This window comes from Bufo gargarizans, chromosome 2, assembly GCF_014858855.1.
Source record: "Bufo gargarizans isolate SCDJY-AF-19 chromosome 2, ASM1485885v1, whole genome shotgun sequence".
Taxonomy (NCBI): domain Eukaryota; kingdom Metazoa; phylum Chordata; class Amphibia; order Anura; family Bufonidae; genus Bufo; species Bufo gargarizans.
The window spans coordinates 360115604-360143420 of record NC_058081.1 but is presented as its reverse complement, the minus strand read 5'-3'; the positions used below and the strand labels follow the sequence as shown (position 1 = coordinate 360143420).

At 44.5% G+C, this 27817-nt stretch overlaps 1 protein-coding gene across 1 annotated transcript in view; it reads right to left on the bottom strand.

The window, feature by feature from the left end:
* Positions 1-4815: 4815 nt before the first annotated feature.
* UBTD2 (ubiquitin domain containing 2) overlaps positions 4816-27817 on the bottom strand; it is a 53098-nt gene continuing 30096 nt past the window's right edge. Inside the window, exon 3 of the mRNA XM_044277502.1 lies at positions 4816-5593. Coding sequence (XP_044133437.1) covers positions 5196-5593 — 398 coding nt within the window. The 3' untranslated portion in view covers positions 4816-5195. The remainder of the gene's footprint in view (positions 5594-27817) is intronic.

Here is a 27817-nt window from a genome sequence, read left to right as displayed (position 1 = left end):
TGAAAGTACTTTCATGGCCATGAAGGAGGACACATGAGATGTGTCTAAAACGCATAGCCTCTTTTATAAACTTTTTTTTGACCATGATGGTGTTTTTTTTAATATGGAATAATAAATAAGTTTTATGGGAAAGCTGGTCGACTCATCCTTTTATTGGATTAGTGCATCAAGGCTGAAGCCGGTTTCAACCATGCAATGCTTCTTAGGAATCCGCTGGTGAAATTGGGATGCAAATATGAAGGTGGCAAGCTGAAGTGACTATTTCTATAATCCAATAGAGTATTTAGTCTCTATAAATCCCTTGTAGGGCCACATCTTGTATATGCAATTCAGTTTTAGGCTCCACGTACTATAAAGGAAAAGCGGACTAGAAAGGGTTCAGAGGTAGGCAACCAGATTATTAAATGGGATGGAAGGTCTCCCTAATAATGAAAGGCTTGAAAATCAGGCTTGTTCAGCTCAGCTTATTATAAAGATGTCTTGGAGGGGATCTTATTTACAGTGCCTTGCAAAAGTAATCACTCCCTTGGTATTTTCCTGTTTTATTGTATTACAACCTGAAATTAAAATGGATGTTTGGGTTTTGTACCATTTGATTTACACAACATGACTACCGCTTTCGAGGTGCTATTTTTTTTTATTGTGACAAACTTTTTAACAAATACACTGTGGAGCCATCTTTTGCTGCAATTACTGATAGAGACATACACCAAGAGACTTCTATTAGCTTATCACATCTACACAGTGGATTTATGTCCAGTCTTCCAGGCAATACTGATCCAACTCCTTCAGGTTAGATGGGTTATGTTGGTGTACAGCAGTCTTCAGGTCATGCGCACAGACTCTTTACTGAATTGAGGTTTGAGCTTTGTCTACACCATTCCAAGACATTTGTACATTTCCCCTTAAACCACTCAAGTGTAGCTGCATATTTTGCCCCTACTAGTCTCTGGAAGACTGAAACAGGTTTTTCTCTGTTTTATTGACATCATTCCTTCAATCCTGGCCAATTTCCCAGTCCCCATTGATGAAAAGCATCTTCACAGCATGATGAGACCACCACCTTGCTCACTATGGGAATTGTGTTTTTGGGGTGATGGACAGCATTGGACTTGTACTAACACATAGCGTTTCCCATGATGGCTAAAAGGTTGCATTTTTGTCTCAGCTGACCAGAGAACCTATGTCTATGTCTTAGGCAAATTCCAAACAAGTTTTCTTATGTTGTTTATAAAGCAATTTTTCTTCTGGTGGCATTTTCATAAATTATATAGGGCTATATAGGGCTTTTAAACCAAAAGGGGTGAATACACATGCCATCACAACTTTACAGTTTTTGTTTATTTTTTAAACCAGGTATTTTTTTTCTTGTTTTTACTTGAACAATTTGGACTATTTTATGACTACCCATGCCAGAAAATCTAAATTAAAATCCATTTCAAGTCCAGTAATGAGAGAAAACAGAAAAAACATCAAGGGGGGGAATACTTTTGCAAGGCACTGTATATGTAGTCAATGCAAGGAACTGGCACATGATTTCTTTCCGTCTGGAGGAAATTAAGCAATTTAGACATCAATATGTGAAAAAGTTCTTTGGAGTTAGGCCCCTTTCACACAGGCGAGTATTCATAACATGGTTATAAGGGAAAATAATAGCATTCTGAATACAGAATGCATAGTACAATAGGGCTGGAGGGGTTAAAAATAATAATTTAACTCCCCTTAATCCACTTGTTTGCGCAGCCGGCATCTCTTCTGTCTTTATCTGTGAGGAAAAGGACCTGTGGTGACGTCACTGCGCTCATCACACAATCTATCACCATGGTGATGGACCATGTGATGAGCGCAGTGACGTCACCACAGGTCCTTTTCCTCACAGATGAAGACAGAAGTTTAACTGATACATAGGCTTCTGTAGAAAAAAACTGATGCCAAAAGTGGATTTGTTTTGCCTATTTTACATTCCTATTAAATTTTTTATGTTTTACTGGATGGAAAAGTGCAGATGCACGTTTGCCATCCAGCAAAAAAAAAAAAAAAAAAGACTGTCCCAAATGCACGGAACGGCCGCACAATGGGCGTGTGCATGAGGCCTTAGGAATGGGTCCAGTTTCTCAAAAAAAATAGGCCTAAATACTTTCAGCTGCACCAATATTAGCCATTTTGCCTGTACACTAACATCAAGTACACACTTCCTTGTATTTTCATTGCAGTGGAGAAAGTGCACTGTTTAGGCTCAGTTCACACTTTAGTTATTTGGTCAGTTATTCTCATCATTTATTGTCAGCCAAAAGCAGGTGCAGGTCTATTCATTATACCCAAGTAGGTTTGTCTACTAAATTTGGCTCACAAAAACTGACGGAAATAACTGACCAAATAACACAAGTGTATTTTCTTTCCATGATCGTTCCTATTTTTTTTTGCGGACCGTATGCGGAACCATTCACTTCAATGGGTCAGCAAAAAAAAAAAAAAATGGAAGTTACTCTGTGTGCATTCCGTTTCTGTATGTCCGTATTTCAGTTACACAAAAAAATAGAACAGTAGGATAGTACTGTTCTATTAGGGGCCAGCTGTTCTGTTCCACAAAATACGGAATGCACACGGATGTCATCCGCATTTTTTTGGACCGCAAAATACATACGGTCGTGTGCGTGAGGCCTTAGATACCATATTTAAAGGAATCACATATGTAAGAATTCCATTTGCATTTTGCATTCAAGGGCCTCAAACGTCTATGGGTTGAGTATTAGAGCTCCATACAACTCGGGATTGTGAAGAGCCAAAAAATGACTTTATGTATGAGACCTATAAAAAAAAAAAATACATCAAAAAGTGCGATCCTAGATTAAAGGGGTTGTGTCACAAAACATATTGTACATTTTTCAAACCAGCACCTGGATCTGAATACTTTTGTAATTGCATATAATTTATGGTACTTTCACACTAGCGTTGTTAGAATCCGTCAGGCAGTTCCGTTGCCTGAACTGCCTGCCGGATCCGGAAATCCATATGCAAACGGATATTTTTTTTTTCCGGATCCGATAGACTTATTCATTGAAATAAGTTCAAGTCTTTCTGATCAGTCTTTCCGGTATCATCCGGAATAACGGATCTGGTATTTAATTTTTTCAAAGCTAAAAAGAACTGCGCATGCGCAAACGGGATCCAGTTTGCGGCAATTTCCGGAACACTTGGTACCAGATCCGGCAATAATACATTTCAATGGAAATTGATGCCGGATCGGACAAGTGCAGAGTGTTCTGGTATTTTGTCTAGTCAAATACCGTACAAGGGATGGTACGGAAGACATCCTGATGCATACTGAACGGATTGCTTTCCATTCAGAATGCATTGGGACAAAACTGATGCATTTTTTCCCCGGTATTGAGACCCTTTAACAGCTTTCAATACCGGAAAAGAATAACGCTAGTGTGAAAGTACCCTTAAATATAGTATAACCAGTGAGCCATTTAATAAAATTATCTGTATGGCGCCACCTGCTGTTTATTTTCCTTATGTTTTGTCCATCTCACTGAGCTGGTCGAATGTGCTCAGTTTAAATCTTCAACTGCCACCAGTCATGTTCTATTATAAGCTGTGGCAGTTACAGGGAAAGAGCGGTAGCAGAAAGGACGCACCCCTGAGCTCACAGGCTGAAGATAATCAAGGAGCATGAAGCAATGAATGGGGAGATCTCTGAATCCATGTGAGCTACTGGGCTGGTTCTAGCTTCGTTAGAAAGGGATTGTCATGTACTATATGATGTATGATTTCCATTTTTTATATCACTCATGGCATAACCCCTTTAACTAGACTATTACAACCCCTAGTGACCCTTATTCTTTGGCCTCTCACTGGTACAGGAACACTTTGTTGGAATAATGAATCTATTTAGTAGTAGTCTAATTTACCTCAGAAATCTGTGCTCAAACCAGACTGTACAATAGAAAACCATACATCACTGCTTTTTATTTCTGCAGTTATTTCTGTAGTTCCGCTCCAATTTAAGAGGAGAACCACTAAAATAACCAAAACGCAGATTCAGTCATATGACAGACATGAATTGTGCACAACTAACTGCTCGGACTATAATGGGGTCAGTCAGGGAGCACAGCATTTTACCAGAAACAAACAGAGCAGCACGCTTTGGTACTTTGTCTGCCATTTTTGATTGAATCTGCGATTGCAGCCCAGAATAGAGTCTCCGATGCAGATGTGACTGTCCTAAAGTCAAGGTAATAAATATGTCTGTGAAGGTTCTCATTTATCCAGGTCATGGTATATCTGTAAAGAATAAATCAAGGCAACTGGACGTACTGTAGATTTCTTGAAAACGTTTCACTCGTTCTTCCAACGAGCTTTCTCAATTCTGAGTGACTGTACAAGAATTCTCTGGGAATAAATATGTAACTGAATCAACATCTGGTAATTATACCCAGCATTGGGGTCAGAGGTCATTATGCCCAGCATGGGGTCAAAGGTGTTGATTCCATTATCCTAATTGGAGTCAGTAGGTGATAATGACCTCCCAGAAAAAGGTGTCAAGACAGCATTGTATGTGGCAGACAATAGAAGTCTAACCCTAAGAGAATTCTTGTACAGTCACTCAGAATTGAGAAAGCTCGTTGAAAGAACGAGTGAAACGTTTTCAAGAAATCTACAGTACGTCCAGTTGCCTTGATTTATTCTTTACAGATATAAGGCAATAAATAGGACACTGTGACAATGTCTTCTGTAATATAGACTAACCTCCCCACACACCATAAAGTCAGGCAGGAGTAAAGTTTTCAAAAAGTGACCAAACATTTGGTTGTTTAAAATTTTCATTATTTGTTTTTTTAAAAGTGCAATGCTAAATACTCCACGTACAGTCCAAACCTTTATAGAACAGATAAAAAAGACAGTTTTCCTGATGTTATAAAAAGTCTTTTGTTTGCATTATTAAGAAATACAACTGATCCCCCCCCCCCCCCCCTCCATTAAAACCCAGAGGAAGGCCCGGCTCTTCCTTCTGCTGTTACATGTCCACTGAACCAGCTACAAGTCCTGTGATGCCAAAGAGGCCTGCAATGGGTTACATTGCTCTGACAACTCAGGACTTAAAAAAAAAATTAAAGAAAAAAGTTACAGGCTGTGTACAAACATAGCAAGAGTAAAGAGGATGATGATAGTGAGCATGGTCTTTGAGATGGTCAATTCTCTACTGGTGTGGGATTTGGAACAGGCTGGCTCACTATTACTTGCACTACGTAGTCCTTGGGAATCTTCAACTCCTCCAGTCTCATTTTGTCTGTGAGTGGCCGGCCAGAAAAAAACCAGCGCTGGCTGGCGGGTTCCACACCTTCCACTGTGTGGAGGCGTCTCTTCATGTGATATACAGTGTCCGTGCTACGCACCAAGAGCCTAAGGTCCTTTCCTGTTGAGAGGCGCAGTCGCAGCTGGCATTCATGACCAGAATTTGGAGGGGGGTCAGGGATATCCAAAGTTTCTGTGTCACTCTTCTCTTCAATCATATTAATAGGAGGGGCAAGGCAGTAAACGGGCAGCTGATAGCGATTTCCCAGTTCGTCGTAGCACTCGGTAAGGGCACCTTTAAAAAGAGAAAACATATTTGAAGAATATCCTGTAAAATACACTGAAGAAAAGATATTTACTAGAGGAATAACGTTATGCATGTGACCGGGGCCGGACAGGCCATACACACTACAGGGAAACTTCCCGGGAGGCCAATGCCCAGGGGGCCGCTCGCCTCCTGACTGTTTTGCCATCCTGAGGCAACTGGAGTAAGACAGTACGTGGCAGCTGGAGTTGGCCACCACAGGGGAGCAGTTGTTTGAAGGTATTTTGTGATTTACTGTGTTTTGGTATAATGTGCCTCAATATGGAATTGCTGGCCCTGCCTACTTGTGTTAAGCCTGCCTTCTGTCAATTTGCACCAGACTACATCTGACACAGAAAAAACTGTGATAATGTGGCTGCAAAGGAAAGTAGCAAGAAGCTCATCCATTTAATGTATGGGCACTTCATCTGCTGCCATACAATGTTAGTGTGTGCGGCATCAACTATATACATATAGGGGGAATTTATCATTCCCCTTACTTTGGCATAACCCTGGTTTTGTGACTTTTAAATGCCATTGAGACTGGCATTTTGTTTTTTGCCGACCTTGCCAGTTCCCAAAAAGGAGGCGCGATGAAGGTGGAGGGTGGCCATTGGCCTCGGCACAGTCCTCATTATTTATGCCAGAAACTGGTCTAAATAACAACCTAAATTTACAGCACCTCCAAGCTGCCATAGATTTAGGCCTCGGCTACACTGCAACTTTTTGTAGCAAGATTGTATTGCATTCGGTTGGACGTAATCTTGTGGACTGCAGATGTCACTCAATAGTTTAAATCAATCAGTCCCGATGCAAAAAGTCGCAGCATAGCTGAGGATCTCAAGGCTGGAGCACAGACTGCCGGAGGAGGCATGTCATTTCGGACTCAGCCTAAGCCTCGTCATAAATGACATGCCTCCTCCGACAGCACGGGCTCCATCAAGACTAGGGCTGCAACGATTAATCAATGTAATCGATTATATTCGATAACTGGATTCGTTGTCGACGAATCCAGTTATCGAATAATCGCCGATTCGTTGCTATGCGGGCGGGCGCTGCATCTTTATTTTACCTTTTTACAATGACGCTCCTGTAACAGCCAGGCAGAGCGGACGGCGGCGTAACGTCACTCACTCACGTGACACGCCTGCTCCGCCTCCTTCATTCATGAGGTGGGCGGAGCAGGTGCGTCACGTGAGTGACGTTACGCCGCCGTCCGCTCTGCCTGGCTGTTACAGGAGCGTCATTGTAAAAAGGAAAATAAAGATGCAGACGTGATTAGTCCGACTTATAAGCATCGGGGCCGGGGCTGTTATGGGGAGGGGGGAGGATCTGTCTATGGCACTGCTATGGGGAGGGGGGGTCTGTGTATAGCACTGCTATGGGGAGGGGGGAGGATCTGTCTATGGCACTGCTATGGGGAGGGGGGTCTGTGTATGGCACTGCTATGGGAAGGGGGATCTGTGCACTGTTATGAGGAAAGGGATCTGTGCACTGTTATGCCCATAACAGTGCACATATCCCCCTCTCCATAACAGCGCCACCCACAGATCCCCCTCTCCATAACTGCGCCGCCCACAGATCCCCCTCTCCATAACTGCGCCGCCCACAGATCCCCCTCTCCATAACTGCGCCGCCCACAGATCCCCCTCTCCATAACTGCGCCGCCCACAGATCCCCCTCTCCATAACTGCGCCGCCCACAGATCCCCCTCTCCATAACTGCGCCGCCCACAGATCCCCCTCTCCATAACTGCGCCGCCCACAGATCCCCCTCTCCATAACTGCGCCGCCCACAGATCCCCCTCTCCATAACTGCGCCGCCCACAGATCCCCCTCTCCATAACTGCGCCGCCCACAGATCCCCCTCTCCATAACTGCGCCGCCCACAGATCCCCCTCTCCATAACTGCGCCGCCCACAGATCCCCCTCTCCATAACTGCGCCGCCCACAGATCCCCCTCTCCATAACTGCGCCGCCCACAGATCCCCCTCTCCATAACTGCGCCGCCCACAGATCCCCCTCTCCATAACTGCGCCGCCCACAGATCCCCCTCTCCATAACTGCGCCGCCCACAGATCCCCCTCTCCATAACTGCGCCGCCCACAGATCCCCCTCTCCATAACTGCGCCGCCCACAGATCCCCCTCTCCATAACTGCGCCGCCCACAGATCCCCCTCTCCATAACTGCGCCGCCCACAGATCCCCCTCTCCATAACTGCGCCGCCCACAGATCCCCCTCTCCATAACTGCGCCGCCCACAGATCCCCCTCTCCATAACTGCGCCGCCCACAGATCCCCCTCTCCATAACTGCGCCGCCCACAGATCCCCCTCTCCATAACTGCGCCGCCCACAGATCCCCCTCTCCATAACTGCGCCGCCCACAGATCCCCCTCTCCATAACTGCGCCGCCCACAGATCCCCCTCTCCATAACTGCGCCGCCCACAGATCCCCCTCTCCATAACTGCGCCGCCCACAGATCCCCCTCTCCATAACTGCGCCGCCCACAGATCCCCCTCTCCATAACTGCGCCGACCACAGATCCCCCTCTCCATAACTGCGCCGCCCACAGATCCCCCTCTCCATAACTGCGCCGCCCACAGATCCCCCTCTCCATAACTGCGCCGCCCACAGATCCCCCTCTCCATAACTACGCCGCCCACAGATCCCCCTCTCCATAACTACGCCGTCCACAGATCCCCCTCTCCATAACTACGCCGTCCACAGATCCCCCTCTCCATAACTGCGCTGTCCACAGATCCCCCATAATAGTGTCGTCCACAGATCCCCCATAATAGTGTCGTCCACAGATCCCCCATAATAGTGTCGTCCACAGATCCCCCATAATAGTGTCGTCCACAGATCCCCCATAATAGTGTCGTCCACAGATCCCCCATAATAGTGTCGTCCACAGATCCCCCATAATAGTGTCGTCCACAGATCCCCCATAATAGTGTCGTCCACAGATCCCCCATAATAGTGTCGTCCACAATTTGTTTTAATATGGCCTTTGAACATATTTTTTCAAGTAAGATCATATAAACCTCTCTGTTTTGTAATTTTGTCGTTTTTGCCGATTAATCGATTAATCGTAGAAATTAATCGGCAACTAATCGATTATTCAAATAATTGTTAGCTGCAGCCCTAATCAAGACCAGTGTAGCACACAGTAGTCTTGATAAACCAGGGCCACAGACTCACAGAGCATGTTCACAATTGTGGATTGATCCACACAATCTCTGGAACAACGAACCATCTCTAGCAATTTAGTACATATGCTTTACAATATGAAGGTGTACAATAGTAGTGAGGACAATTATAGTCCAGAGATAATACTGTATTTCTACGCCAACTTAATATATATGATATGTAATGTGTTAAACATTTAAGACTGGCATTAGTCCAATGTATTCTTTTGCCATAGCATTCATTAACCATTTAGCCAAAAATGTATGTAATATTATATGCCATAATAAATTGCTTAAAACAAACTTCATACAAGATAAATCATTTCTCATGATGCCTACTCTGTCCACTAGGTGGTGCCAAGACCTAAACCACAGCTCTCTGAATAGCGATTGGGAAGGTATCCTGCACGTTTCTCAGTCGGTCCTCATTAAGGGTCAATTCACTGTTCCGCAACGGATCCAGACCCATTAATTTTCAATAGGGCTGCAAAAGATGCGGACAGCACACGGTGTGCTGTCCGCATCCGCACTTCTGTTCCGCAAAAAAATAGAACATGTCCATTCTTGTCCGCAGACACTGACAAGAAAAGGCATTTCTATTTAAAGTGTAAATGCAGACCACACATGGCCGGTGTCCGTGTTTTTAACACTTGCGGACGTGTGAATGGACCCTAACCACTGTATGAGTGTTTCTCCTTTTGGTTTTTATTGGTGTCAGCTGGAACAGCTTCTTGCAGCCTGAAGATACATGCAGTTATTTTATGTAGTTTTTGAAGGCAAAATCAAGAGTGGATCGTAAAAGCAAAGAAAGTACCATATTTTTCGCCCTATAAGGCGCACCTAAGTTTTTGAGGAGGAAAATAAGAAAAGAAAATATTTTTAACCAAAAGGTGTGCTTTGGGTGGGTTTGAACTAATGGCGGTCTGTACATGACACTATTATGGGGGATCTGTGGATGATGCACTCTTATGGGGTGGGGGATCTGTGGATGATGCACTCTTATGGGGTGGGGGGGATCTGTGGATGATGCACTGTTTTGGGGTGGGGGGATCTGTGGATGATGCACTGTTATGGGGTGGGGGGATCTGTGGATGATGCACTGTTATGGAGTGGGGGGATCTGTGGATGATGCACTGTTATGGGGTGGGGGGGGGATCTGTGGATGATGCACTGTTATGGGGTGGGGGGGGGATCTGTGGATGATGCACTGTTATGGGGGAGCTGTGGATGGCGATCTGTGGATGGCATTATGATGGTGGGGGGAATCTGTGGATGGCATTATGATGGGGGGGGGGGGGGAATCTGTGGATGCCATTTTTATGGGGTAGTGGATCTGTGGATGACACTGCTATAGGTAACGTAAGGAAAAAAGTAGGCGGAGCAGGCACGTGACCTCCATGAGTTACGGCCGCCCGGCCTGCCTGCTAGTGCTTACTACAGGAGCGTGACATGTACCGGTAAGTACGGTACACATGGGGAGCGCAGTTTAGATCTGATAATTAACACTACGCATAATACAGTACATACTGAGCGGCGGGCCAGAGTACAGTGCCTGCACGGCCCCGCCGCTCTTCCCGCCTACTACAGTCCCTCCTCACTAATACATCACACACTGCGATGTAAATTGCCAGCATTCACCCCATAAGACACAGGGGCACTTTTCCCCTCTTTTGGGGGGAAAAAAGTGGGTCTTATGGGGCGAAAAATACGGTATTGAGGGCAGATACTATTACCACTTCTGGTTTTTGCTTCAAAAACTCCATAAAACAACCTGAATGTGTGCAGCACCCTGAGCGGAACAAAGTGGTATGTCTGTTCCGATTTCATTCTTGACAGCAGTAACTGGCTACAACGATTCTGGTAACCTCATCGCTCAATCACTGCAACATTGCACTTAGTGCTGCCACATGGTCAGGCTTTTTTATGCAGCTTTTGAAACAAAAACTAGGAGTGAATAAAAAAATTGTGGAGAAGCCACATCTGTCAATACTTTTTCTCCCTTTGTGATCCACATCCGATTTGGGTTTCAAAAACTACATAAAAAAACCTCAATGTGTGGAAGCACTCTCAAACCACTTTCAAATGTCAATGATTTGATCAGTGATATCTATCAGTCATTATGAGCCAAAAAAGCAGAAGAGGTATCTCTTTCCCTTACGTTACCTATGTCTGTGTAGGCTGCTCTCCTGGTTTTGGCTCACAATCCCTGACTGAAATTGCTGACTAAAGAATAGGCAAAACAAGGGCCCTATTTACAGAGTTTTGCATCATAGAAACATAGAATGTGTCGGCAGATAAGAACCATTTGGCCCATCTAGTCTGCCCAATATACTAAATACTATGGATAGCCCCTGGCCCTATCTTATATGAAGGATAGCCTTATGCCTATCCCATGCATGCTTAAACTCCTCCACTGTATTTGCAGCTACCACTTCTGCAGGAAGGCTATTCCATGCATCCACTACTCTCTCAGTAAAGTAATACTTCCTGATATTACTTTTAAACCTTTGCCCCTCTAATTTAAAACTGTGTCCTCTTGTGGTAGTTTTTCTTCTTTTAAATATGCTTTCCTCCTTTACCGAGTTGATTCCCTTTATGTATTTAAAAGTTTCTATCATATCCCCTCTGTCTGTTCTTTCTTCCAAGCTATACATATTAAGGTCTTTTAACCTTTCCTGGTAAGTTTTATCCTGCAATCCATGGACCAGTTTAGTAGCTGTTCTCTGAACTCTCTCTAGAGTATCTATATCCTTCTGGAGATATGGCCTCCAGTACTGAGCACAATACTCCAAATGAGGTCTTACCAGTGATCTGTACAGCGGCATAAGCACTTCACTCTTTCTACTGCTTATACCTCTCCCTATACATCCAAGCATTCTGCTGGCATTTCGTGCTGCTCTATCAGTGACTATTAGTATGGTATAATAAAAAGATTTGCTCCTGTTGTGTTTTTGACCCACAGCTGGTATTGGCTCACAATCACTGACCAAACAGAGAGGCCACTTTCACACATCAGTGTTTGATCAGTGGTTTCCATCAGCGATTGTGAGCCAAAACCAGGAATGAAGCCTTTACACCAGGAGTGGAAAGATTGGTTCCTGTTCTGTGTTTTTGGACCACACCTGGTTTTGCCTCACAATCAGTTATGGAAATTGCTGATGAAACACTGACTGGGTAGAAAAAAAAAGGCCTTATGCCCCATTCACATGACTGCATTTTTTGGTTTGCATCTGATCTGCACCCATTCATTAACGGGTCCGCAAAAAATGCAGACAGCATCCCGTGTGCTGTCCGTACAACCGTTCCGTAGCCCCACAAAAGAGATGCCCTATTCTTCTCCCTTTTGTGGACAACAATAGGCATTGTTGCAATAGATCTGGGGGAAAAAAAAAAAAAAAGATGCAACAAGGACGTCATCTGTATTTATTTGCAGATCCAATTGAGGACCACAAAATACATACGGTCGTGTAAATGCACCCTTATTCACACGTCAGTGTTTTTGTCAGTTATTTCCATCAGTGATTGTGAGTAGAGATGAGCGAATTTCATATTTTGAAATTCGTTCACGCTTAGTTTACTGGTAAAAGGTGAATTGCGTTATGGATTCTGTTAGCACGGACCATAACGCAATTCTATGACGGAATGCATAACGGAACGCCTTTAAAGGCATTCCGTCATAATAGAAGTCTATGGGCTGCATAACGGATCCGTCCCGTTTCCGTTATGCAGCCCATAGACTTCTATTATGACGGAATGAATAACGGAATGCCTTTAAAAAGGCATTCAGTCATAGAATTGCCTTATGGTCCGTGGTAACGGAATCCATAACGCAATTCACATTTTACTAGTAAAGAAAGTGCGAACAAATTTCAAAATATGAAATTCGCTCATCTCTAATTGCGAGCGAAAACCAGGAGTGGAAAGATCTCCACCTGGTTTTGGCTCAAAATCACTGACCGAACACTGGCGTGTGAATAAGGCATTAGGCTGGGTTTAAAACTTGCAGTGTTTGTAACATGGACAGAGGTACTCAGTACTTTTTGTAAAGATCTACACATCTTGGTCTGCTATTGGGTGAAGGTCAAAGTGTAAAGAATGCAAGGTGGGACAACGCTAGTGGTCATCTTTTTCTTTCCCCTAAGGGTGATGGCACACAGTGCAGTTCTGACATGCCGTGAGGATGCCGTTTTTTATTGTAGCTAGCTGAAATTTATTAAATCATTTCCACAATGCAGAACACCAGGGTTTAATGAGGCTGCTAAACTGGCTAAATAGAAAAGTTCATCCTGAATGCATGGCAGAACTGCACTGTGTGCCAGCACTCTTATGGTGAAAGATCTAAAAAAGCCTGAAAAAAAATCGCCAAGCGCGTCAGCTGTTTGAGGGCTTGTTACTTCTGCATAACAAAATCAATAATTGTAGCATCCATAGCACTTTTCTTTTGTGACAGTTATGTGGGGGGTTTGTTTTTTTTGGGAGGTGGGCTGTTTTTATTGGTACCCCTGTGGGGGCTGGGGTTTTAGTATAGGTAAAGTAGTAATTCTCATAGGCACGAGGACTGCTGAATTGTAGGTGGCTCTGTCACATTGATATAACAGAATATTTCACAGAACCTATCCTGGTAATACAATCCACTACTCACTCAGTAAACGTGTACAACTACAAGTCTCAGCCCGTCTAGAACCGGGACTAGAAATTCCAAAGTATGTACAAGCTTATCTAATTGGAGCATATAGTAACCCTTGGAAGGTACCCTCCCAGGATTTCAGGACTCCCTCAAGACATAAGTAGATGGCTAAGGCTAGTTTCACATATGCAGCGAGAGATCAGCCTGCCGGAGCTCTCTGGATCAGCACAGACTGCTGGAGTAGGCATTTACTATATGACCAGCCTTGTGACTCGTAGCACCTGCCAGTCTTGAAAAATCAGTGTCTATGTCCTTAATGGGTTAATGACATAGCATGTGAATAAATCACCTACAGCAAACATTTAGAGATTTAATATGCCTCCGTAGGGGAGAGCAGGTATCAAATCATAACACTTCAGCATCCAGAATCTCTTTTCAAGATGTCAATGAATATTTGCTCTATGACATCTGTCAGGAACGGAACAGTGCATGAGATTTACTGCTAGGAGACCTCAGCATCTTTTAAATCTGGCATTGCCTATTATGACAGAGACTGAGTGCCAGTAATGACTGAATCTTGTCCTCGAGTATTCTTCCAACTGTTCAAGAGCCAAGAGCATGAGAAAACGGCTAGAGTGGGTGTCCCTAGACAGTAATACTTAGCATATTGACTTGGGCAGCTGCTGAACGATCAGGAGGCAGGGGGAGGAGAAGAAAGGGCTCACAAGTTGAGGAAGAAGCATTTTTCTCTAATAAGATTTATCACAAAGGTTTATTTTATTCAATTGTACCAAGTTTATTGGGATTATTCAAGTTTTCAGTTATCCTCCTCGTGTGTATGAGGCCTCATGCACAAGACCGTTTTTTTTTAAGGTCCGCAAAAACGGGGTCCGTAGGTCCGTGATCCGTGACCGTTTTTTCGTCCGTGGGTCTTCCTTGTTTTTTGGAGGATCCACGGACATGAAAAATGAAAAAAAAAATCTAAGTCAAGTTTGCCATTGAAATGATAGGAAAAAACGGACACAGATCACGGACACGGATGACAATCTTGTGTGCATCCGTGATTTTTCACAGACCCATTGACTTGAATGGGTCCGTGAACCGTTGGCCGTGAAAAAAATAGGACAGGTCCTATTTTTTTCATGGCCAGGAAACACGGATCACGGATGCGGCTGCCAAACGGTGCATTTTCCGATTTTTCCACGGACCCATTGAAAGTCAATGGGTCCGTGAAAAAAAACGGAAAACGGCACAACGGCCACGGATGCACACAACGGTCGTGTGCATGAGGCCTGACTTATTGAAATGTTCGTACTTACCTGCTCCCCACGTCTCCTGCACAGCCATCTTCCAGTCTCCGGCTTGTTTACTTCTCCCCAGTTATGGACATGGTCACTTGTGCGGCTGCAGTCCATGACTGGTGACTATGTCCACACTCAACCAGAAGTAAACAAGCCAGGTACTAGAAGATGGCCGAGCAGGACCACAGCAACAGGGAGCTGGTAAGCATAAATCTTTTACTAGGTCATACAGCCTATGGGGGATGACTGAAAACATAAGTCATTCCAGAGAACCTCTTTAAGGTTCACTAGGCTTATGAGGGATCCTGGAGGGTCACTTCAAATTATACAATTTTGTGTGTTGCAATCACCACATACTGTGTTATTACTGAGTTATATGTATAAATACACTATACAATAAGCTAAGACTTCCCAGGGGGTTGGTTGCCGCAGGAAGCTAAAACTTTTGGGACAATCAACTGTCTAGGCAGGACATTTGGAGCTCTGTTTCAGACAAAGATATATTAATTAGACCTTAACTTAGAAACTAATTACGGGGGGAACCTAATTTGTGTTTAAAGGTGGGAATTCACTTTAGAGGGAACCTGTCATCAACTTTATGGTGACCTCACTGAGGGCAGTATAAATTAGTGACAGAAATGCTGATTTCAGAGGTGTCACTCATGGGCTAAAAGTAAGTGGTTGCTGAGAACCAGCATCATAATCATTTCAGCACAGGCCCTAAAAAGAGTCAAATCTACCCGGGAAGAGTCCTGGTTATTCCTAATCTCCTGCTCTCCGTCTGCTGATATTTGGCAGTTCTCTCCTAGAGAGAAAGAGAGAAAACCAGGTAGAAGCCGGTCAGTCATCAGCAGGTGGGCAGGAGAGCAGGACTTCATCAATAACCAGGACTCTTCTCAGGAGGCCGGGACTCTTTTCCAGGCCCAGTCTGCAAAGATTGTGATGTTGGTTCTCGGCAACCACTTACTTTTAACATTTAAATGACAGACCGCTGAAATCCACTCATCTGTCTCTACTTTATGCTACCATTAGTATGGGCAGCATAAAGGTGATGACAGGTCCCCTTTAAGGACAATTTCTTAGTGGCTGATGCATTGTGATGGCTAAGGCTACTTTCACACTAGCATTAATATTTTCCGGTATTGAGATCTGTCATAGGGTCTTCAATACCAGAAAAAAACACTTCCATTTATTCCCCATTCATTGTCAAAAAGGACAAAACGTAACTGAACAGAATGGAATGCTCCAAAATGCATTCCGTTCTCATACCGGAGAGTAAGGCTACTTTCACACTTGCGTTCGGAGCGGATCCGTCTGGTATTTGTACAGACGGATCCGTTCCTATAATGCAAACGATGGTATCCGTTCAGACAGAACCGTTTGCATTATATTTCACTTAAAAAGTCTAAGTACAATTTGTATTCAGACGGATCCGTCCAGACTTTACATTGAAAGTCAATGGGTGGCGGATCCGTTTGGAAAATGCACCATATCGTGTCACCTTCGAACGGATCCGCCCCCATTGACTTCCATTGTAACTCTGGACGGATCCGTTTGCCTCCGCACGGCCAGGCGGAGCGGAGCCCAAATGCTGCCAGACTGATGCATTCTGAGCGGATCTGCATCCACTCAGAATGCATTAGAGGCTGGACGGATCCGTTCGGAGCAGTTTGTGAGAGCCTTCAAACGGAACTCACAAGTGGAGCCCCGAACGCTAATGTGAAAGTAGCCTAAACCGGTTTGCTTTTCGTCCTGGGATGCGGAGCAAGAGAGATCCGTCATGACACACAATGCAAGTTTTCTCTGACACAATCTTACACAATAGAAAACGGATGCTTCCCCCATTTGCTTTCAATCGAGTTCATGATGGATCAGTCTTGGGTATGTTTAAGATAATAAAACCGGATCCGTTCATAACTGATGTAGACGGTTGTATTATCAGTAACGGAAGCGTTTTTGCTGAACCCTGACGGATCCAGCAAAAATTCTAGTGTGAAAGTAGCCCATCAGCACAAAGAAACAGTGAGGTCACTATTTCTAGGTACTGTTGTTATGCGAGTCTTCAGATAGTGAGGAGGAGGTCTGAGCGCTTGCTACTTTCTCATCCTCTTTTCAGTTAGCCATTAAAAGGTATCAACAACTATGGAGTCTTAATTTTATTTTACTATCCATTTACTGGCTTACAGTTCATAGATATTTTTTTACTATACTTTCCTAGTATTGTGTGTGCTGCAAATGATGTTGCATTTCTGATCACAATATGCATGTGACAATTACACAAAAAAAACTATAAAAATAAAATCATAAATGAGAAAATTCTAATTTCCTATTTATTCAGTTTATTGCTCAATACACACATTTACACTGCAACATGTTTGTTTGAATCCTGCAAATAATCCATAGACTGGCATCTAGTTCAATCCTCTTTTACTTGCCTTTGTATATGTGGCTAAGGCCTCATGTACACAACCGTATGTATTTTATGGTCCACAAAAAATACGGATGACGTCCGTGTGCATTCCGTATTTTGTGGAACCCAACAGCTGGCCCCTAATAGAACAGTACTATCCTTGTCCGCAATGCAGACAATAATAGGACATGTTCTATTTTTTTTGTGGAACGGAAATACAGACATACGGAAACAGAATGCACAGGAGTAACTGCTGTTTTTTTTTTTGCGGACCTGTTGAAATGAAGGGTTACTTATACGGGCCGCAAAAAAAACGGAACGGACGCGGAAAATACGTTCGTGTGCATGAGGCCTAAGGCTAGGGCTGCAAATAAACTTTTGCACTGGGACTTATAAAGCGAGTCAGGCCAGAAAACTGCATGGAGTTGTGTGGACTGCATTCTCATTGTGTTGGCTAGAATACCATAGTCAGTCTGCTCTGGACCCAAACTACATTTTTGTGCCTCTGATTTATTTGAAAGCATGCAGAGGTTTTTTCCTCATACATAATATTCCAATGCACATACCATATTGCTGCACAAACCTTGCCTATAAGTCTGAAATATGGACTCATTACCACTGTGTGCTGTCCTTGCATGTATCAATACCTGTCTACTTGAAGTCTAAAATGGCATACTACGATACATGTACCATGTGCTATTCTGAAAGCTTGTTACCCTCCTATTTCTATCCCATAACTGTGAGCCGTACTCTTAAAAATAAATTAGACCTGTTCTGTCAGTCTGATTAATCGCCCAACTTTCCTAAAGGCCTCATGCACATGACCGTTGTTGTGTTCCGTTCCGCAAAATGGGGTTACGTTTCCGTGTGTCTTCCTTTATTTTTGGAGGATCACCAGACATGAAGGAAAGTAAAAAAAAAGTCTAAGTCAAGTTTGCCATGCAAATGATGGGAAAAAAAACGGACGCGGATGACAATCTTGTGTGCCTCCGTGTTTTTTCACGGACCCATTGACTTAAATGGGTCCGCGAACCGTTTTCCGTGAAAAAAATAGGACAGGTTATATTTTTTGGACGGACTGGAACCACGGACGCGGATGACAAACGGTGCATTAGCCGAGTTTTCAACGGACCTATTGAAAGTTAATGGGTCTGCAGAAAATCCTGAAAAACGGGACAACGGAAACGGAATGAAACAATGATCAGACTGCAATCTCAGACATCCACAGCAGAAATTATTTTTATATGTTGTAAATGGTAGATATAGTCTCCACAATCTGGCAGCCATTTATGATAATTAAAGGGTATGTCCACCTTTGCAACCTAATTATTCTCGCCCCAACTATTTTGTGCCTACAGCTGTGACGCAAACCTGTTTGTATTCATAGATACAAGTTATAAAGGGGTTGTCTGTTTTTTAGGTCATCAATATCAGATCGGCGGGGGTGCCAGAAGTCAGATCAGCCGATTGAAGAGAACACAGCTCTCATACAAGCACTGCCTTCTCTGGTATGCTTGCCTGCCCACTGCAGCAATTGCAGTAGTGGGCAGGTGTAATTACAAGTATGGCGTCCCCATTCACTTCTATGGGGGTGCTAGAGCTGGAACGAACCCCACAAGTGTGGCAATGACAACCTAGTCGAATGCTAGGAAATCAAAACCAAAGTCTCTGAAAACTATTTCAAAGGGATATTCCTAACACTGAAATGTATGGAATGTCCACAGGATTTGCCATATACTGTATAATCCCACCTTTGTAACTTGCACATACGCTGAGAAGGGGGTTCCCATAAAAGTAAAGGCAGAATGCAGCACCTGTCTATTAATTTGTTGCCTCACCAGGAACCCTCTGTTCACTACACAGGTACAGTTTCCAGGGGAAGGACCCACATTTATTAAATGTTTATGAGATATTCTGTGGATATGCCAGAAATGTCTGAGGCAAGAATAAAGTTAAGCCAAACATGATCCATGAGGAATATTCATGGGATGTCAAATTTATAACTGTCTATACTGTACATAGCTTAAAGGGGTTGTCTCACTTCTGCAAGTGGCATTTATCATGTAGAGAAAGTTAATACAAGACACTTACTAATGTATTTGAATTATACATATTGCTTCCTTTGCTGGGTGATCATTTTTCCATCACATTATACATAGCTAGTTTCCATGGTTATGACCACCCTGCAATCAGTGGTGGTCGCGCTTGCGCACTATAGGAATAAGCACTGGCCTCTATGGTGGCCAGGAGCGTGGGTGCACACATAGGCTGATGTTTTTTCCTATAGTGCGCATTGCGCAAGCACGACCACCACTGATTGCAATATCGATAATAACAATACATTAGTAAGTGCCTTGTATTAACTTTCTCTACATGATAAATGCCATTTACCAAAGTGAGACAAGCCCTTTATGAAAGATCTAAGAGAGTTGCTGTAGATGTAAAAAATAATAGATGGGACTTTTTCCCATATGTGAAGGGCTGCAATGTCTCTCAATGTGACATCCTGTGGATAGGTCACAAATATCTCAATTGGAAATAATTTTTTGTTTTCTCCTGTTTGCATCAATCCATCCCACGGACAAATATGATGCTGTTCCAGGAAAACAAAATCCTGGACACATCCTTGCCGAATTTTCCACCTTTGGAAGGACTGTCAACGCTAAAGTCACCTCCCTGTATTCTTGGAAAATAAGCCACACAAAGTTTGCTGAACATTCCATGCAATGACTACGTAGACATTTACTTTTCCACCTTCTTGCAAATCTGTAGTTCTTGACCTCCTGCTGACAGCTGTACAACACTATTCATAAGATGAAGAACTAATGTTCTACAGCCTTTTCATAGTATCTCTTCCTGGCAAACTGAAAACAACCAAATAAATCAAAATAATGACCCGCTAGGAGTACACTGGCTGCATTCAAGGTAGCCTATGTGGTATGCGTCGGAGTCTAGCTAGGCTGATGACTACTAAAAAAGTGATGTACTGTACGCCAGGATGGAGAAATGGTCAGTATGAAGTAGACCCTAAATGACCCTTAAAAGCTTTGAAGAATTCTCTTTAAAGAAAGTAAAGACTATAAACTAATGCTAAAAGGGCACAATTGTGAACATTTAACTACCCACACTGGAAGACAGTAAAGCTTACAATGTAGCTGAGCATTCATTAGTATCATACGTGCCATAATCATATACAGTACCATTAAGTTTGGCATCAAAAAGCATAGGGATATGAAAGTTTTCATAAATGAGACAAGATTAAACTTAATAAACCCCATAAAAAATTTTTTACATATAAAAACTCAAATCAACCCCCTTTTCCATATAAAAATAAAACAAAAAATAAAGATCATTTGCACTGTTTTGTCCCAAAATGGCCATTAGTATTAAGGCTACTTTCACACTGGCGCTTTGGCTTTCCGTTTGCGAGATCCGCTCAGGGTTCAGTTTTGCCCTAATGCATTCTGAATGGAAAAGGATCCGCTCAGAATGTATCAGTTTGCCTCAGATCAGTCTCCATTCTGACACAATCTGGCACAATAGAAAACGGATCCATCTCCCATTGACTTTCAACAGAGTTCACGAAGGATCAGTTTTGGCTATGTTACAGATAATACAAACGGATCCGTTCATGACGGATCAGCCCAAAACGCAAGTGTGAAAGTAGGCTAAAATATAAGCGGCTTTGTCCCACATGGTGACTGCCATAACAAAAAATAAATAAAAATGTCCGATTCCTTCTCTTGTTGCTTTAAGAAAAAAAAGAAAAAGAAAAAAAAAGGATCAAAAAAGTAACACACTCCAAAATGGTATCAATAAAGTCCAGACTGCCCGCAACAATTAAGTCTTCATGCAGTTTTGCAGAAAAAAGGTCAGAATATGGTGATGTAAAGAAAAAAAACACACTTTTTTCCCCCCAAAGTTTTCATTTTGTTTCAGTGTTAAAACATAAGAAAAATTAAATAAATCTGGTATTGCTGGAATCGTACTGACCTGGAGAATGAAGGGTACAGGTCAGTTTTACTGCATAGTAAGGTTGTCACGGTACCAAAATTTTGATTTGATTTCGATACCATAAAACAGTATTGCGATACTCTATACCATGCGAAAAAAATAAAACATCAAAAAAGCTGCGTGCATTCCGCATTTTATGAAATATCCGGCCCATAATAGTCCTATCCTATTGTTTGGGGGCACAAGGTGAGAAAAAAAAAAAAGAGGAGTGGCGATATGTAATATAAAATATATGAACAATAAAAAAAATAAACATATGTAAAATTGGGAAAGGGGGTGATTTAAACATAGTATTTGTGTTTTTTTTTTTACTTTTTTTTACTTTTTACTTACATTAGCCCTCTCTTTCACACGAGCGTCATATTTTTGACCCGGATAAGAGGCCGGTGCGTTGCGGGAAAATGTGCAATTTTTCTGCGCGAGTGCAAAACATTGTAATGCGTTTGGCACGCACGTGAGAAAAATCGGCATGTTTGGTACCCAAACCCGAATGGGTTTGGGATCGGGGTTGTGTAGATTGTATTATTTTCCCTTATAACATGGTTATAAGTAAGAATAGCATTCTGAATACAGAATGCATAGTACAATAGTGCTGGAGGGGTTAAAAAATAATAATATTTTTTTTTTTAACTCACCTTAATCCACTTGCTCGCGCAGCCTGGCATCTCTTCTGTCTTCTTCTTTGCTGATTGCAGGAAAATTACCTGTGGTGACGTCACTCCGGTCATCACATGATCTTTTACCATGGTGATGGATCATGTGATGACCGGAGTGACGTCACCACAGGTCCTTTTCCTGCAATCAGCAAAGAAGAAGACAGAAGAGATTTTTTTAACCCCTCCAGTACTATTGTACTTTGCATTCTGTATTCAGAATGCTATTATTTTCCCTTTTAACCATGTTATCAAGCAACCGTGTGTGAAAATCACACCGCATCCGCACTTGCTTGCGGATGCTTGCGATTTTCATGCAGCCCCATTCACTTCTATGGGGCCTGCGTTGCGTGGAAATCGCACAATATAGAGCATGCTGCGATTTACACGCAATGCAGAAGTGATGCGTGAAAACCAACGCTCATGTGCACGGCCCCATAGAAATGAATGGGTCCGGATTCAGTGCGGGTGCAATGCGTTCACCTCACGCATTGCACCCGCGCGGGGAAACTCGCCCGTGTGAAAGGGGCCTTAGGGGCTAGAACCTGGGATCTTTTAATCTCTTGTCTTATTCACCCTAATAGAGAGCACACTGATCGGAGCCCCAGGATTACACTGCTAGGGCTCCGATCAGAAGCTGCCACTGCACCACCAATGAAGAGGAGGGGACCCTGTGGCCACTGCCACCAATAAATAGAACAATCAGGGGGGCCCCTGTTGCCACTGCCATTGTTAGCAGCGGCAGCAGCGGGGAGGGAGGGACTGCCTCCTCCACTGTGCTGCTGAGGAGAACATGGCGCACGCTGAGAGCAGCGTGTGCCATGTTCTCTAACAGATACTGGGCTGCGCAGCATCGCAGCCTAGTATCGTTAAATAGTAAGACCCGGTATCATATGGATCTGGGTCTAAAAGTATAGATTGGGTATTGAGACGTCGATACCCGGTGCAACTCTACTGCATAGGGAACGCTATAAAAACTAAATCATAAAACTATGGCATTCTTGTGCTTTTTCTAATTCCACCTTCCCACTACATAATGTGTAATATTAAATGGATATAAAGTACAACTTGTCCCTCAAAAAACAACAACCCTGCATACGAAAAATAAGAGTTATGGCTCCAGGAGTCCGGAAGTAAAAAAACTATAAAAAAGCAAAAAAAATAAAGTTATTGCTGCACATTCTTGGAAACCGTCGCTCAGTACAGTATCCACCAATGTGCTCCTATCATGTATGCCACTTAAAATGTCCTATGCTCCAGTGGTCACATTATCTGAGGATGATTATTACTAGGCTTATCAGGAGAGAAATACTGTGCAAGTGTTTAGTGCTTTTCACTATTGGAACAAATCACAATAGAAGTAAAACATTGGCAGATATGAGATCTAGATGTTATAGTACAGTGGTGCCCAACCATTTTTCGTCCGAGGGCCGCACTAGACTTGGTATAAATTTTGCAGGCCGGAATCAGGTAACTTTGCCAGAAAGAAATGCAAACGCTGTGAGGGGGCACATGTGAGCATTACTACTGTGAAGAGGGCACATATATGGCATAACTACTGTGAGGAGGGCATGTGTGAGCATTACGTCTGTGAAGAGGGCACATATCTTGACATTATTACTGTGAGGGGGCATGTGATGTATACATGTGTGTAATGTATGTAGTGCAGTATGTGATGATCACACACTGCACTACATACATTACACACATGTATACATAACATACTGCACTGTCACCTTCTTCTGCAGGTCTACCTTGATGTCTGGTCTTTAGGCTTCAGTCAGATCCTCCACCGCCATGCTTGTGCCGTGTGCCCGACACCACCAGGAGATGGCCCCTCCTCCTTTCATCTCCCGCTAGCTTCTCCTACAGCAGGGCGCTCTATCGCTCCAGTGCCTGTCCAATCTTACCAATCAGGGGTGTAGCTAGAAATGACTGGGCCCCATAGCAAAAATGTATGCCCCTCCCCCCCTAACATCCCCACACCCCTCCCTAGATCCCTTTAGTGTCGTCCACAGATATCCCCCCCTTCTTCAGTGTCGTCCACAGATATCCCCCCCTTCAGTGTCGTCCACAGATATCTCCCCCCCCTTCTTCAGTGTCGTCCACAGATATCCCCCCCCTTCTTCGGTGTCGTCCACAGATATCCCCCCCTTCTTCAGTGTCGTCCACAGATATCCCCCCCTTCTTCAGTGTCGTCCACAGATATCCCCCCTTCTTCAGTGTCGTCCACAGATATCCCCCCCTTCAGTGTCGTCCACAGATATCCCCCCCTTCAGTGTCGTCCACAGATATCTCCCCCCCCCTTCTTCAGTGTCGTCCACAGATATCCCCCCTCCCCTTCAGTGTCGCCCACAGATATCCCTCCCTCTTCTTCAGTGCCGCCCACAGATATCCCTCCCCCTTCTTCAGTGTCGCCCACAGATATCCCTCCCCCTTCTTCAGTGCCGCCCACAGATATCCCTCCCCCTTCTTCAGTGTCGCCCACAGATATCCCTCCCCCTTCTTCAGTGTCGCCCACAGATATCCCTCCCCCTTCTTCGGTGTCGTCCACAGATATCCCCCCCCTTCTTCAGTGTCGTCCACAGATATCTCCCCCCCCTTCTTCAGTGTCGTCCACAGATATCCCCCCCCTTCTTCAGTGTCGTCCATAGATATCCCCCCCCCTTCTTCAGTGTCGTCCACAGATATCCCCCCCTTCTTCAGTGTCGTCCACAGATATCCCCCCCTTCTTCAGTGTCGTCCACAGATATCCCCCCCCTTCTTCAGTGTCGTCCACAGATATCCCCCCCTTCTTCAGTGTCGTCCACAGATATCCCCCCCTCTTCAGTGTCGTCCACAGATATCCCCCCTTCTTCAGTGTCGTCCACAGATATCCCCCCTTCAGTGTCGTCCACAGATATCTCCCCCCCCCCCTTCTTCAGTGTCGTCCACAGATATCCCCCCTTCTTCAGTGTCGTCCACAGATATCCCCCCCTTCAGTGTCGTCCACAGATATCTCCCCCCCCCCTTCTTCAGTGTCGTCCACAGATATCCCCCCCCTTCTTCAGTGTCATCCACAGATATCCCCCCTTCTTCAGTGTCGTCCACAGATATCCCCCCTTCTTCAGTGTCGTCCACAGATATCCCCCCTTCTTCAGTGTCGTCCACAGATATCCCTCCCCCTTCTTCGGTGTCGTCCACAGATATCCCCCCCCTTCTTCAGTGTCGTCCACAGATATCCCCCCCCTTCTTCAGTGTTGTCCACAGATATCCCCCCCTCTTCAGTGTCGTCCACAGATATCCCCCCTTCTTCAGTGTCGTCCACAGATATCCCCCCCTTCAGTGTCGTCCACAGATATCCCCCCCTTCTTCAGTGTCGTCCACAGATATCCCCCCTCCTCTTCAGTGTCGTCCACAGATATCCCCCCTCCTCTTCAGTGTCGTCCACAGATATCCCCCTCCTCTTCAGTGTCGTCCACAGATATCCCCCTCCTCTTCAGTGTCGTCCACAGATATCCCCCTCCTCTTCAGTGTCGTCCACAGATATCCCCCCTCCTCTTCAGTGTCGTCCACAGATATCCCCCCTCCCCTTCAGTGTCGCCCACAGATATCCCCCCCTCCCCTTCAGTGTCGCCCACAGATATCCCCCCTCCCCTTCAGTGTCGCCCAGATATCCCTCCCCCTTCTTCAGTGCCGCCCACAGATATCCCTCCCCCTTCTTCAGTGTCGCCCACAGATATCCCTCCCCCTTCTTCAGTGTCGCCCACAGATATCCCTCCCCCTTCTTCAGTGTCGCCCACAGATATCCCTCCCCCTTCTTCAGTGTCGCCCACAGATATCCCTCCCCCTTCTTCAGTGTCGCCCACAGATATCCCTCCCCCTTCTTCAGTGTCGCCCACAGATATCCCTCCCCCTTCTTCAGTGTCGCCCACAGATATCCCTCCCCCTTCTTCAGTGTCGCCCACAGATATCCCTCCCGCTTCAGTGTCATCCACAGATATCCCGCCCCTTTCAGTGTCATCCACAGGCATCCCCCCCACCCAGAGCCGCTTCCTAACTAATTTATTCACTGCACTTGCCTCTGTGAAATTAAAGAGAAGCGCCGTAATCTCGCACAGGCGCACTGGCAGAGGCCAGGAAGATGGTGCATGCGCACTTCAATGCCTCTGCCAGTGCACCTGTGCGAGATTACGGCGCTTCTCTTCAATTTCACAGAGGCAAGTGCAGTGAATAAATTAGCTAGGAGGCAGCGCTGGGCGGGGAAATTGCAGAGACAGGCAGCATCGCTTTGCTGCCTGTGCCGTTCGCAGCGCTCCCTGCGCTGATAAAGTCCTGTCACCCGCGGGCCGTAGGTTGGGCATCACTGTTATAGTACATGAAACGCCAACCCGCTGCTATCTGCATATATTACATACAGACATAAGTGAAGGCAGCCTAGTACTGCCCTATAGCTATATGACCACCTGTCTGCAATACATGGACACCTACACTACTCACAAAAAGTTAGGAATATTTGACTTTCGGGTGAAATTTATGGAAAACGTAAGAAGTTCACTCTACAGCGATATAATATCATGAAAGTTGGGCATTAAATTATGAGCATGCAATGGTAATTTCCTCATCTCAAACTATTTATTGAAACAAAAGCCAACAACAGTGGTGGGTGTACCCCCACAAAAATGTCAATGTCTCAATAACCTGTCATGTGGCCTTGAGCATCAATTACAGGTTGACTACGACGTCTCATGCTGTTCACAAGTTGACTTATTGTCTGCTGAGGCATGGCATCCCACTCTTCTTGAAGGGCGACCCTCAGGTCATTGAGGTTCAGGGGTACAGTTACGAGCATCTACACGGCGACTCAGCTGATCCCATAGGTTTTAAATAGGATTCAGGTCCGGAGAAAGTGCAGGCCACTCCATTTGAGGAAACCCAGTCTCCAGTAGCCATTCCCTAATGATGCGACCTCGATGAGCTGGCGCATTGTCATCCATGAAGATGAAATTAGGCCTGTGTTGTTCATGCAGAGGCACAATGACTGGATTAATGATCTCATTCAAGTAGTATATGGGCTTGTCACTGTACCATTTACAAAGTGTAGGGTTACGTATTCACAATACAGACCTGCTTACACTAAGACCACCACCACCAACGGCTTGTCTGGTGACAACAGTGGCTGATGCATAGCACTTTCCTTGACATCTCCAACATTGTTGGCGCCCATTATTTCTGCTCACAGTGAATAGACTTTCATCAGTGAACAGCACTAAGGCCCAGTGGTCCCTCATCCAGCATAGATGCTCCCTGGCCCATGCAAGACAAGGGCGCCTAAGTTCAGGTACCCTTGCAGGTCGTCTAGCACACAGACCATGCTGATCTAAACTGTTTCAAATGGTCTGACGTGACACTTGGGTAACTGTAACCTCCCTTAAATGTGCCTGGAGTTGTGTGGCATCCATTATACAGTTCCACAGGGCATTGTTCACAATGAAGCGATCATAAGTGTGGGATGTGGCCAAAGGACGTCCACTTCTATGACTTTCTGTGACTCTTCCAGTCTCTCTCTCTCTCTCTCTCTATCTCTATCTCAGTTGCAACCTGCTGATAACATTCTAAGCTCAGTAGCCACCTCTCCCCTGAGAATATCCTGCTTGAAGCCTCGCAATGGCGAGTTACTGTTAATCAATTGTTATGTGTTGTCTTGGTCTCATGATGTCAAAATGTGAACAGCATGAGGAGGAGAACTGTTTAAATACCAATTGTAATTGAACCCGGAAATTTATTGGGTGACTCGTGGATCAAAAATCTTGTTGTGAATTTTGCCATTTAGCTCCTTGTTAGGGAACAGCAAGTTGTGCAAAAAGTACTGAAACATTGAACAGTTGGACATGTGCATTCAAAAGTTTAGAGAAGGTCACATTAGGTTCCTGTAAAAGTTAAAGTGCATTTTAGGTTCATCCTGAAATTTCACCCACAAGCTAAATATGCTTAACTTTTTGTGATTAGTGTATGTCCTAAGCATCAGATAACTCTTATCAG